The sequence below is a fragment of the Anarrhichthys ocellatus genome, unplaced genomic scaffold (assembly GCF_004355925.1).
Source record: "Anarrhichthys ocellatus isolate YVR2014 unplaced genomic scaffold, GSC_Weel_1.0 scaffold5, whole genome shotgun sequence".
In the NCBI taxonomy this organism is placed as follows: Eukaryota; Metazoa; Chordata; class Actinopteri; order Perciformes; family Anarhichadidae; genus Anarrhichthys; species Anarrhichthys ocellatus.
This window is the reverse complement of record NW_022280035.1, coordinates 2271879-2284249: the sequence shown is the minus strand read 5'-3', so window position 1 is coordinate 2284249 and position 12371 is coordinate 2271879. Positions and strand designations below refer to the sequence as shown.

Below are 12371 nucleotides of genomic sequence, written 5' to 3'. Positions count from 1 at the left end.
TGTGTGTGTGTGTGTGTGTGTGTGTGTGTGTGTGTGTGTGTGTGTGTTGCCCTCACACTGCCCTCTTTCACCACTTGTAATCCTGTGGATTAAAGATATTTCCTGACTCTTAACTCGGTTTATGATTAGAAACCTCTTTAAAAAACTGTTGGGGCTCGATGATGCTGCCCAAATGCAGCTGTTTAGTTGGAGTCATTGATGGAGAATTCTGCACCACACATCATATAAATAGTAATAACACCATTAACACCATAAACAGTGCACAGACATGATAGGAGGGTTTTAAGCAGCACTCCATCTGGTGCTTTCAAGTTTACTCTTTTGTAATAATCTATATTGATAAAGGATGTAAACATTTCCAGACAATTAAGCTCAACTTTACACCGTTGGTGAAGTTCAGCGCTGAGCTAAACTTCTCTCAAGGCTCTGATTTACAAGATTATTATCGCAAATAATCAATTAGTCATTTGGTGAATAGAATATCAGAAAATAGTCAATAATACCGATAACAACTTCCCAAAGCATAATTTGACATAATCAAATTCCTTGTTGGATTAAATTAAATCCAAATATACTCAATTTACTATCATTGCCAATGAAGCGGAGCAGTAAATATTTACATTTTAGTATTCGGAATGTACAAGTAAAGGTTTTGCTTGAAAATGATTTAAAGGTGCAGTGTGTGGAGAATTTGGCGACATCTAGCGGTGAGGTTGCAGATTGCAACCAACTGACACGAGCATGAGCCGTGTGTGTCGGAGAACTACGGTGGACGACGCAAAAATGTTAAAACGCCAATGTTTGGTTTGTCCGTTCTGGGCTACTGTAGTAAATATGGCAGCCAGCTACGTGTGTAGATATAAACTCATTCTAAGGTAACGGTTATTCTTATTTTCGGGTGATTATACACTAAAGAAAACATGCTTATTAATATTACACTCCATTTCTGCCAATAGATCCCACTGAATGCTGCACACTGTTCCTTTAACCGATCACTTGATCACCAAAACGCTCTCTTTGATCGTCTCTCTTTTTATGTAAACAGGTTATTGTACATATATTTCAGCCTCTAATAGTTCTCACTCGTGTTTGTGATGAGAATGAACTGGCGGCGGTTGAGTCCTCTTCCTCTTTGCTCGGTTCGTGTGGTGCAGAGATGCACTGCTGCCCTATCACAGAACGCTTGTGGAATATTTACTACTGAGAGCAGAGAAGCCTCACGGTTCACTTCCTGTTTTTGTCAAAGTACTTTCGCACGACAGTGGTTTCTATGGAAACAATGGCGTCAACCCTTTTGCTGTGAGTGACAGGGAAGCGGGAGGTGATGGGTGAAGCAACTTATCCCATCTGACATGAACTTGGAAACTTCTCTGTCTATGTTTGCATGCCCGCTTTATGAAGAGGAGCCAGATTTGGAGTTTTTTTGGAAACAGTAGCATGAGCGTTTGTAAACATATGTTGTTGTTTTTCTCTGCAGGTATTTTGCACTAAGCTCACAGAGACTGGAATCCCTCAGGACGTGATTACAGGAATCTTCTCCAACATCTCCTCCATCTACTGCTTCCATGACAAGTTCCTGCTGCCTGAGCTCAAGACACGCATCACGGGAGAATGGTGAGGAATCAAACACGCGGCAGGAACTTTCCCAAATAGCATCGCTGTGACGTCCTTCTGGAGATGCTGTAGCTGTGTTTGTGGTCAGTCGGGCAGCCGGTGTCGGCTGTAAAAGCCAGACAGCTGGGCGGCAGTGGAGGCCATTATCGTCCCATCTTCAGTGGTGTCGGGTTGCGAAGGGTTTTTGAGTCCAGAGTTGCAGTTTTAACCTATTTTGTGTCGGCAGGAAATTGACCCCCAATGTGTGTTATTGTGCCAACATCAGCCACCCAGATCATGACTCCTCTAGAGGGCTGCGTTTAGGGAAATCACCTGTCGCATTATGTTTCCCCACATTACTTTCTGGAACTCGTTAAAGTGTGTTGGCTCGGATAGAAAGGCTTAAAAACGGGTACAAGCAACCACGCGGCTACTCAGAACAGTGAACCTCAGGGAGAAAGCTCATAAGAAGGATTAAGTTGTTGGAATTCCCCAATTATGTGCTTGAGATAAGTCTGCATTCATCTGTATTCATTTGTTTCTTACTTCTGAAAAATGACGTCACTGCTTCCTGTCTTATCTCTATGGTGATATGACTTTTATTGGTGTCAAAATGTTAATCTGTGTTTATGAATTGTGTCGAGAGGAAAGATGTGAATGAATCAGAGCCAATCAAGCCAACCATTAACCTCACTTCACTGAGGTTTATCTCCTCAGCTATAAAACTGACAACATAAAGTGACTTAATGCAGTGAGAAACACCGAGTCAGCTGTCAGGAAAGGCCTCCAAGATGTAATTGAACTTTCAAAAATGCCAGCTACATGTGATGAAAACTAAATATGATATGAATATAAAAAACAAGCTGAACTTCCCTTCTAAATGTTGTGCTTTTAATGAAAATACTTGTGGATAAAAATATACTAATTACTCTAAATAAAATGAAATAGTTTACAAATGAAAGCTACCAGCAGAACAAAATACTGCATGATATCGATAAAAGAAAACTAACAGTCTCATCTATACTCGTGTTTTTCCACGCTCAGTTTCACATGACAGTCATACGCTGCAATGCCCAATCAAGATTGTTGCTGCCCTGCGTCCAGTAGACCCATTGTATTAAATAAGAAAATACAAATTGTGAAGTTTTGGAAGAAAGCTGCACCTTCTCTAAGATACAGAACGTTGAATTCACCCACTCATCAATCCGTGTGTTCGCTGTAGGGACTCCAACCCTCGTATTGGAGACATCCTCCAGAAACTGGCTCCGTTCATGAAGATGTACGGAGAATATGTGAAGAACTTTGACCGAGCCATGGACCTGGTCAACACCTGGACACAGCGGTCTTCTCAGTTCAAGAGCGTCGTCCAGAACATACAGGTAGGCGTCTGTGTTTGTCTCCTGATCGGACACCTTGCTCATTAATTAGCAGTATATATTTCAAAGTATTTTCTACCGTGTTTCCATCTGCTCATGCATGTATCTAATGGTTTTCACTACGAGAATACTCTGATACTTAACTGGTTTTAGAAGCAGGTTTCATTTTTTATTTCTCAGTGAACACATTTAGATGACTGAAGAGGATGTATGCCCTCTCATAGCACCACAAAACAGTTGTTGTTGTTTTGTCCCACGGTTTATCAGTTCAAATCTTTGCTTTGTGCTTGAACCAACAGAAACAGGATGTGTGTGGGAACCTGACGTTGCAGCACCACATGCTGGAGCCGGTCCAAAGGATTCCTCGCTACGAGCTGTTGCTCAGAGACTACCTGAAGAAGCTCCCCGAGGACGCTCTGGACCGAAAAGACGCCGAGAGTGAGACAATTTGACGCCCGCGCTGCTCAGTCACGACATGCACTTACAGTTTTCTTTCTTCCTGTCGAGCTGTTTTTACCTCTGCTTCACCTGAGCTAATCTAATTTATACTTTCACCTGTAAGTGTTTCTGCTCACTGATGTGCACATGTGGCATGAATGTCATCGTACAAGGAGCCAAAAGTTCACTTCACCTTGCTGCTTGAGAGCGCTAACCGTCCGTGGCTTCATGCTGCTCCACGTTCACCTTGTTGAAGAGCTAGTTGAAGAGATTTAGCCTACATGAGGCTATGATTCATTGTTTTCATGATTCCTCTGTGATGCATATCGTCACATTTTTTACAAAACACAATCTTATTTCCCAACACATCAAATACAGCAGCCTAGTCTGTCACCCTAAGCTTCAAAAAACTCACTCCTAAAAAGAAAAACAGTTCCATACCTACTGGAGGTAAAACCAAAAACACTAGTATTTCCGGTAATACATATGTTAAAGTATATACGTATTATCAGTACAGTCAGACTTCTTATTACAACTAGAGGAGTCGCCCCCTGATGGCCATTTGACAAAGTGCACGTTCAACGCACTTGGCTTCCCTTTTCAGAATTGAAGGTAGCAGCATGTTTGGGATTCAGGAACAACGTGTCAGTTTTCTTAGTCCCAAGTACGTAAGTTATGCAACAAAAGTAAGGTAAAAGATGTCAAAGCTGACTTGGTTTCACACGGTACTTTAACAGTCGTCTCCTGGGTGAAAGTCCTGAGTGTTTGACCCGTCCATCTATCATGGGGATGACGGCGGGACATTCAGCAGCTCCAGTGCTTGTCGTTACACAGATGTCAGTACGATGCTCTGTGTGTAGTTTCTTCTACTGCCCGGTCGAGACAGATTACACACTTCACATCAGGTCAACGCGTCGCTCTTAAAGCCCCAAAATTCCATCTTCCATGATCCGACGTCCTCAAACGTCCGTGTTTCCATTTACCTGAGCATTAGCCTCACCGCACTGTGCTGTTTGGAGAGTGTGGAGGGGTTTTCTCTCATCCACTCCAGTTGAAAAGCAGTTCATCACAGTTCTTTTGGACCTGGTTTCCCGCGGCTGTGTGTCTCTTGTGTTTATGTAGGCCATGATTAAGACGGCTGACTCAGGTGCTCACAGGGCTCACTGCTGGCCGAAAGCCAGCCTAATGCATGCGGTGTGTTTTATGTGAAGACGGTGCATGTTAAGCCTTTGATCCTGTTCAACTTATAAAATAAAGCTAGAGTGACCTCTTTATTTTTCACTGAGTAACACACATAGTACTTGTGTGTGTAAAAGAGAGAGATTGATTTATATCTGCGGTTTGTTTCAGTTCAAATATGATCTCAATTATTCCGGATTTTATGCTAACATGTATGTGAATGCTTGTTACAGAGGCACTGGAGCTAATCTCTACAGCGGCTAGCCATTCCAATGCAGCAATCAGGAAAATGGTAAGACTTTAACTCAACACTACACTTCTCTGTTTCTTTCTTCTTCTCGTTGTCGCCTCTCTCTGAACTCCTTTCAACACTCTTCCGCCGTCTCGTTGAGCTTCGTAAAAACCAGCCAACGTGTTACTCAATCGAAGAGTTGCTGATGCTGTACTGTCGGTCAACAACCTTGCAAGCGTTCGTCTGAGGGAGTGAACAAGTTGAGTTAGTGCAGACAGGAAGTTGCCATTTCCTGCCTCGAGTTGCACAGCTTGCGGAAGCCTGGCCGACTTTTTAACACTCTTCATCTCTTTCCTCCGTTTGGCCATGTTACTCGTATTTATGACATCCTTAAAAAAACAACTCGAGCAGACAAGTGTGTTGAATTAATGATGAAGTATAATACCTGCTTTCCTGCCTTGCTGGAAAACCCATGAATGAATAAGAGAGAGTCTTACCTAATAAGAAAAATAAAGCCCTTTCTGGAGGAGTTTGGCTCATAGCTCCATGTGTCTTCTCACTCTCAAGAGTCTTTGTGTCTTTCCTGCTTCTGCTCTCCTCATCCTCTTGTCGCCTCGTGTTTTCAGGAGAAGATGCACAAGCTGCTGGAGGTTTACGAGAGGCTCGGAGGAGAGGAGGAGATAGTTAACCCGGCCAATGAGCTCATCAAAGAAGGTCATATCAAGAAGATGTCAGCCAAAAATGGAACAGCACAAGACCGATACCTCTACTTGGTGAGAGGACTGACGTGTTACATTAGAGAAATATCAGACTGCTGGAGGGTCTTTGTTTGTGGGCGCCTTTGTTATCTGCACTGCTCATTAACTGCATCATCTGTCTCTGCTCTAGTTCAACAATATGGTGCTATACTGCGTGCCTAAACTCAGGCTGATGGGACAGAAGTTCAGTGTCAGAGAGAGGATCGACATCGCTGGAATGGAGGTGAAGTCCTGCTTTCTCCTTCTGTTGGACATCTTTTGTTGTCTCCTCTAGCCTTTTATGTATTCTGCTCGCTGCAAATCTGATCTCCTCTGTTTCTGGACCTCAGGTCCAGGAGAACGTGAAGCAGAACCTTCCTCACACGTTCGCCATCATCGGCAAGCAGCGGTCGCTGGAGCTGCAAGCGAGGTAAAGACATTTGTACCAGCAGAGGAAAACTACAGACTCTCAAGTGGCCTTTGAAAATGTGCTGTTTCTATATAAAATGCAGTTTGATTGTATGGAAGCCCCCAAGTGTTAAATAATAATAATAATAAATAATGTATTATGTTAAAATCATATAAATAAATAAAGTTCGATCAAATTCAGGGCCACCAACCAACTACAAGCCAGCAAGCGAGCTAACTAGCTAGCTCCTGTTGGCTAGAGTGTCATAGACTGTCAAATAAACGAACACAAAGCTCATAAGAATTATGAATATGTATTCATTCATTCCATAATGTCTTGCACTGTTTGAGGTGAATATTTGAACAGGCTGAGGTATTTCATCGTCTGTATTTTTTGTTGGAATAAATTCATCTCATGATCCTTTATTTGCTCTGCAGGACGGCGGAGGAGAAAGAAGATTGGATTCAGGCAAGTATCACACACACATGGTGGCGTCGATACAGTCGTACGCCCACGCACATTATGCACACACACACTCCCCGTCTCTCCTGCACACATGCTGTGCCTTTGGTAGTTCTGCTTTATTACAGAATGGAATTAGCAAAGATGTTCCTCCCCACACTCATTCAGTGTGTTTGGAAATTATATTCTCTATTAAAAGCCGCTCATTATTGCTAATTTAGCACATTATACAGCAGGAGTAAAGCTGATTAAAATGTTTTTACAGGCTGGGAGAGAGAGGTGGGGGAGTATTACAGCAGAGGTTTGTCTTTAGTCTCTGTGTAAGCATGAGAGACGGGATACAGTGAATAGACTGAGCATTCTGAAAAGCAATGGACACTAGAATGTACACTTGAAAGGTTTTGGAAAGAGACGAAAGAGGTATTTGCACGCTACGAGCGGGGCACGTCTCTGGATTCTGGCTGTGAGGCTGTAGGAACACGATGCTTTTGGTGCACGGTCTGTCCGTACAGCACGCTGTCTTTGCTCCCCAATCAGGCAGTGAAAGGAAAGTTGGCTTTCTATCACACCCTTCATCTTCTCCTTTTCACTTCGCAGACTAAGTGACAGCCTCTGTAGGAAATAAAACATCAGACACTTTCATATCATGCTGCAACTCTGCACACGTATATTTACTCTCATGACAAGTACGCAGGAGAATATACGCATTCAAATGCCAATGTGTCCGATCAATAATCAATAATCCCTTTCCCTCCCTCCCTCCCCTCAGGTGATCCTGGCCACCATCGAACGGCACAAACAAAACAGCGAAACGTTCAATAAAGCGTTCAACAGCTCCTTCTCCCGGGAAGATGACCACCCCCCAGAGTCACCGGTCAGTCTCCCTCTCCCGTAATCAATCGGTTCATTGATCAGTCACTTAGTGGGTCATCCTGTGCACTGACTCACGGTACACAGAACTAGTTGGTCATAGTCTGGTCTTTGTGTTTGCCTGAACAGCTCTCCCATCTACGGCTGTGGTCGGATCATACGCACAAAACACACCCATAAAGAAGCTCTTTCTTTCTATCCGTGACAGTTGCACACGTAGTGTCTGTGAGTCTCCTCTTCCAGAACTCTCTCATGACCTAATAGGGAAGGCCCGAGTCAAAGTGTATACAGAACTCCTATGGATCTGCTTTGATCCACTTTGGGCCGACTGAAGCTGGACGCTGGCCAAACGTAACTTGACATGAGCCAGAGGACTTGATTCAGAAGGTCCAGGCTGACACCTAGTGGTGGAGATCTCTGACTTCAGGCAGGAGCTGCTGGTGCTCATATGTTGTTTTTGTTTACTTCTCCTCAGGGTCCCTGGTGCAACACATCCATCGACTCAGACGGGGAAAGACTGCATGAAAGGGTAAGATACTATACTACAAGAGAAACGCATTATAAAGGATTTATAATAATGGAGGAGTGCTGGCACCTTGTGAAGAGTCCTAATCCGGCTCATTAAGTGAAAACACCTTAACTATTTGTCTACAGGCTAAAACAGAAAGTTCTTAAACTGCAACAGTGCCTCTGTCCTTTCTTGGGGTCACCGCACTCTTAATAAAACAGACTACTTGGCTGATAAATGGCCCTTTTTTTCCTCTCTCTCCCTCAGTGCATTTATAATAACCATTAACAGCCGGTGGACACCTCCGTCTGACCTCCACCTTGTTGTCTTTAAGAGACGGGTAGTCTGTCTTTGTCTTGTTTAATAGAAAAGAGAAATGGAAGACAGGAGACCAGACAAACAGAACGAACGATACGAGCCGTCAGACGTTCCTCCAGTTGTGCAGAAACTGAACAGACTGAAAACCTTGACACGTGATTCTTTTTTTTTTGTGTTCATATTTTCCAGAAGAGTTCAAGGAAAAAGGAGAAAGAGAAGCAAACGTGTAAAGGCTGCAACGAGAGCTTCAATTTCACCAAGCGCAAACACCACTGCAAGTCCTGTGGAGCGGTGAGAAAAGACATTCGGGCATTGTTTGGGCGGGATGTAGAAACGAAAGGGTGGAGAAGTAACTGTTAACAAGCGAGCCGCTTCTCAATGCTCTCCCCCTCTCTCTCTCTCCCTCTCCCTCTCTCTCTCTGTCGTTCTGCAGGCCATCTGTGCAAAGTGTTCAAAGACCTTGGACAACAAAACGAGCCGCGTGTGCCCCGAGTGTTTCGAAGCCAGCGTCAGCCTGGAGACTCTCGGCGTTGGCGAACAGAAAAGGAAAGCTGCGCCTGAGGTGAGACAAAAAAAACAAAAACAAAAACAAACAAGAACACACATTTAGCAGCATGTGCATCGCAGTTTATTGTTTTTCTGCCTCGATTCATGCCAGTCCAGTCGGAGCCGTGTCTCCCAGTACAGCAACAGTCAAAGTCAACCAGGGTTCACCAGCCAGACTGTGCTGCTGGCGACAAAAAGAAGCACAGAAGTTTGCTCATGAAGTGCTGTGCACCATCTCCGTTGAATACTTAAGTCACTGTGTGCACTGAAATCATTGTACACACACATATACACTTACAGTACAACACACATTCACATTGAAAGATCAACTAATCCCTCTTTGATGACTAATATCATAATGAGATCTCAGCTGATGGAGGACCGGTCGTCTCTGCTGACTCCACAGGCCAGCAGCTTCAGGTGCCTGTGCCTGTCGGTCTGGGACGCTGACGATGGGTGAACAGTGGTCACGCTGAAAAGCTGACAACCTTACTATATTGATGAAAGTCTTCTTAGGATTCTGGTTTATTTAGGTTGTTGTTTCAGTGATGAGACCCGCCTCCCCTACAAAGAAGCTCATCTGCAGTGAGATTAGTCACCACATGGGGGAGCTGTATGGCGTGCAGGGATTAGACAAGCGGGACGACACCTGTCATGTACAAATCTCACTGTGTCCTATATTGTTGTTTCGTAACGGTGAACAGCAGAAGACCTGAGCTGTCAGTTCAAGTTCAAATCCCCAAAATACGATTCGGATTGATTTAAATTTCAAGCTCATTCAAATCAATATTAATAAACAGTATTTGTAGCATGCTTTCTTTACATGTATGCTTCTCTATTATCTTTTCTAGAGACAGACGTCTCTAACGGGGGAGAGCTGCCTGCTGTGTGGCCACCTTCAAGTGCAGGAGAAAGGGAAGAGCTGGTCCAAGATGTGGGTGGCTGTCACCAAGGCTGAGCCGCTGGTGCTGTACTTGCAGAGCAGCGGACAGGTAAGAGTTCAACACACACACACACACACACACACACTCACACTCACACATCTGCAGACAGGATGACGATCTAGCTGTTAATTACAAAATATTCCGCCTCTTTATCAGATTTAGAGATTATATATTTTCAGTACTTACCCTTTATTCATTTTATTAACAATTGTCATCATTTACAATACATAGATTATATTACATGAGGTCAGCATTGTAGGAATAAAAGACAATAAATATTTGCACACAAGTTCCTCCACATGTTCAGGTAAACAGTTCAGTCATCTGTAGTGTCCCTTGCTAACGCTTCCTCCTTTCAAAGCCAAACATCCGTACAGTGCAGCGCCTGCATGGGAACATCAGTGTGCATGTGTAAGTCAGATCTATCCGAACCTGCCTGCGCCGGGTCGTCTGCGCTCTGTAGATTTGGGCCAGGGGGATTTGGTTGTCCTGAATCTGACCTCAGGTGTAGCTGCCGCTGTCTGCGACGCTGCTCCTCTGTGGGGTGAGGTTTTAGTTTTGCACCGAGCAGACGAAGCAACTCATTGGACGTTTAAAGTGGTTCCTTGAAATCTTGGCTGTGCATTTAGCTGTAAATCTGCCCAGGACACGCCAAGGAGATGCATTTCACGAGTGGTTTACATGATTGCTCAAAATGAAAAGATTCCCAAAGCAATCATATTTGGAAGGCTTTTTGCTAAAGACTGTGATGCTCTGTCATTCACAGCGGATGGAACAGAAGGGAAGTCAGCCTGCTAAAGCCTCTCCCGGGTTCATTTCCAAGACTAATATCCCAATCCCACCGCAGAAAGCTGCCATTCCAAAGATTAGGATTAATGGGAGTTGGACGAGCATTTCCTGATTATGCAGAAAGAAAGCGGGGGAAGGGAGAGAGGAGGGCAGGGTTTATTATACATGCCTGGTGTAATATATTCTCCGTAGAGACATGCTGTCACTCGCTGCATTCAAGAGAAATCCAATTTTAAAAGAATTTCTCCTGATCAACTCATTTCACTCATTTCTGTAGGACTTCAAGAGCGCGAGGGCGGTGCCTCTCCCCGGGTTCGAAGTGAGCGCCGTGCCGTCGGGAGGCGAGAAGTCTGAGATGAAGCACGCGTTACGCCTCAGTCACGCCCAGCAGACTTTGCTCCTAAGTGCCCCGGATGCAGAACTTCAGGCCAAGTGGGTGGACGTCCTCTCCAAAGCTGGCCGCGGTGAGACGCCCGCGGACGCGTCGACGAGCCTGACTGAACACAGGAAGAGCCAGTAGTGGCCATGTTGGAGCCACAGGACTCACCCCCCACCCCCTCCCTCCTTCTCCCGTGTTTATAGAGCACACAATTACTTGAATTCACTTTACCTTGGCACTTTTTGTTTTGTTTTTATTCTTTTTTTTCTCCACTTTTGAGAGGACCACTCCATCCTTCCTATGCCACTTCAATCTTCTCGTCGTGACCACACAGCTCCGTCTTCTCTCTTTATCTCCCCGTCTCCCTCGAACACACAGACAAGAAACAACGGACTATGCTATCACGCCTCCACTCTATGTATGTGTGGTTGGGATATTTTAGTGTTTTTAAATGCCGGAGAGGACTAAATGTTTTATTTGTAATATAGCTGAAGAAGGTTGCTGTTTTTTTTTTTTTTTTCAAAAAGATGAAGTTTCTTGTACATTATGCGACTGTGTTGTGAAGCATTAAATCTTATTTGTCTGTCTTTCCATTTGCGTGAAAGTAAGTACGTGTGCATGTGTGTGCGTGCGTGCGTGAGTGTGTAAGTACGTATGTATGTGTGTGTGTGTGTGTGTGTGTGTGTGTGTGTGTGTGTGCGTGTGTGTTTGGGTGCGAGTCCCCTCCCGTGTTTATTAAGTATTGAATGTTAGTGTAAGAAACCTGCGCCACCTCTCCGTTCTCTTCCCTCCTGCTGGGGACACAGTGGCAGTTCAGTGGGTATTGTACAGTATGTATACTATAGTGCAATGTAAGGAAAGAAAAAAAAAGTTTTAAATTAAAAAGACAAAGAGATGTGTACCCTTGTGGCTGGCCACTTGATGCTCCCACTGTCAGCTCCCATCTTACCTCTCTTCATACTTCTCTCATCTATAAAGGTAATAATTCCCTCCCGTCATCGTCTTTGGACCCCTTGAGACCTCTAATCTGAGTCTGATACCCCACATTTCCACTCTGTCATGATTGCGACTCATCCAGGTGAGAGTACACAGACAGAATGGGATCAAGTGGCCTCAATTTCTGACCCTGTGCTGCAGGTTCAGTCCCTCAATATCTCCACTTGTACACATGCTTAATAAATCATTTCCATATACTTCTCTCTCTTTCTTAGGATAGCAACCGTCTGCCTGCTTCTCTCATGTTGGTGATGTGATGGAAACCAAGTACTGTACTGTAAAACTGTTAATTCTGCCTTCCCCCCGCCCCCCCGTACCCGGCTCCTATCAGCCACCAGCCTTCAAGCAGAAGTAGCAAAAAATAACTGGTCATTGGATCTTATTGTGCATGTAAACTCACTCATATTTATGTACCGTGCTCTGAAATTTATGCCCCTGTCCCTCTTTTTATGCCCCAGAGTTCCTTCTTGTCGTACTGTAAGTGAGCAGCAGTGAGTGTTTTAAACATGGATTGTGCACAGTGGAAAAGCAGTCAAGCATATCATCAATAAACAGACGTTGTGATTCGTTCAGTACGCGCTGTCCAACAAGAGAC

General features: G+C 44.3%; 1 protein-coding gene across 1 annotated transcript in view; it reads left to right on the top strand.

Annotated features, from left to right (window-relative positions):
* The window catches only part of fgd (faciogenital dysplasia), a 52369-nt gene extending 40018 nt beyond the window's left edge, over window positions 1-12351 (top strand). The window contains exons 6-19 of the mRNA XM_031844344.1: window positions 1478-1614; window positions 2816-2972; window positions 3269-3407; window positions 4820-4878; window positions 5445-5591; window positions 5707-5799; window positions 5906-5985; window positions 6402-6432; window positions 7196-7300; window positions 7772-7825; window positions 8312-8413; window positions 8556-8684; window positions 9520-9660; window positions 10679-12351. Of these exons, the coding sequence (XP_031700204.1) occupies window positions 1478-1614; window positions 2816-2972; window positions 3269-3407; window positions 4820-4878; window positions 5445-5591; window positions 5707-5799; window positions 5906-5985; window positions 6402-6432; window positions 7196-7300; window positions 7772-7825; window positions 8312-8413; window positions 8556-8684; window positions 9520-9660; window positions 10679-10921 (1617 nt within the window). The 3' untranslated portion in view covers window positions 10922-12351. The remainder of the gene's footprint in view (window positions 1-1477; window positions 1615-2815; window positions 2973-3268; window positions 3408-4819; window positions 4879-5444; window positions 5592-5706; window positions 5800-5905; window positions 5986-6401; window positions 6433-7195; window positions 7301-7771; window positions 7826-8311; window positions 8414-8555; window positions 8685-9519; window positions 9661-10678) is intronic.
* The last annotated feature ends 20 nt before the right edge of the window (window positions 12352-12371 follow it).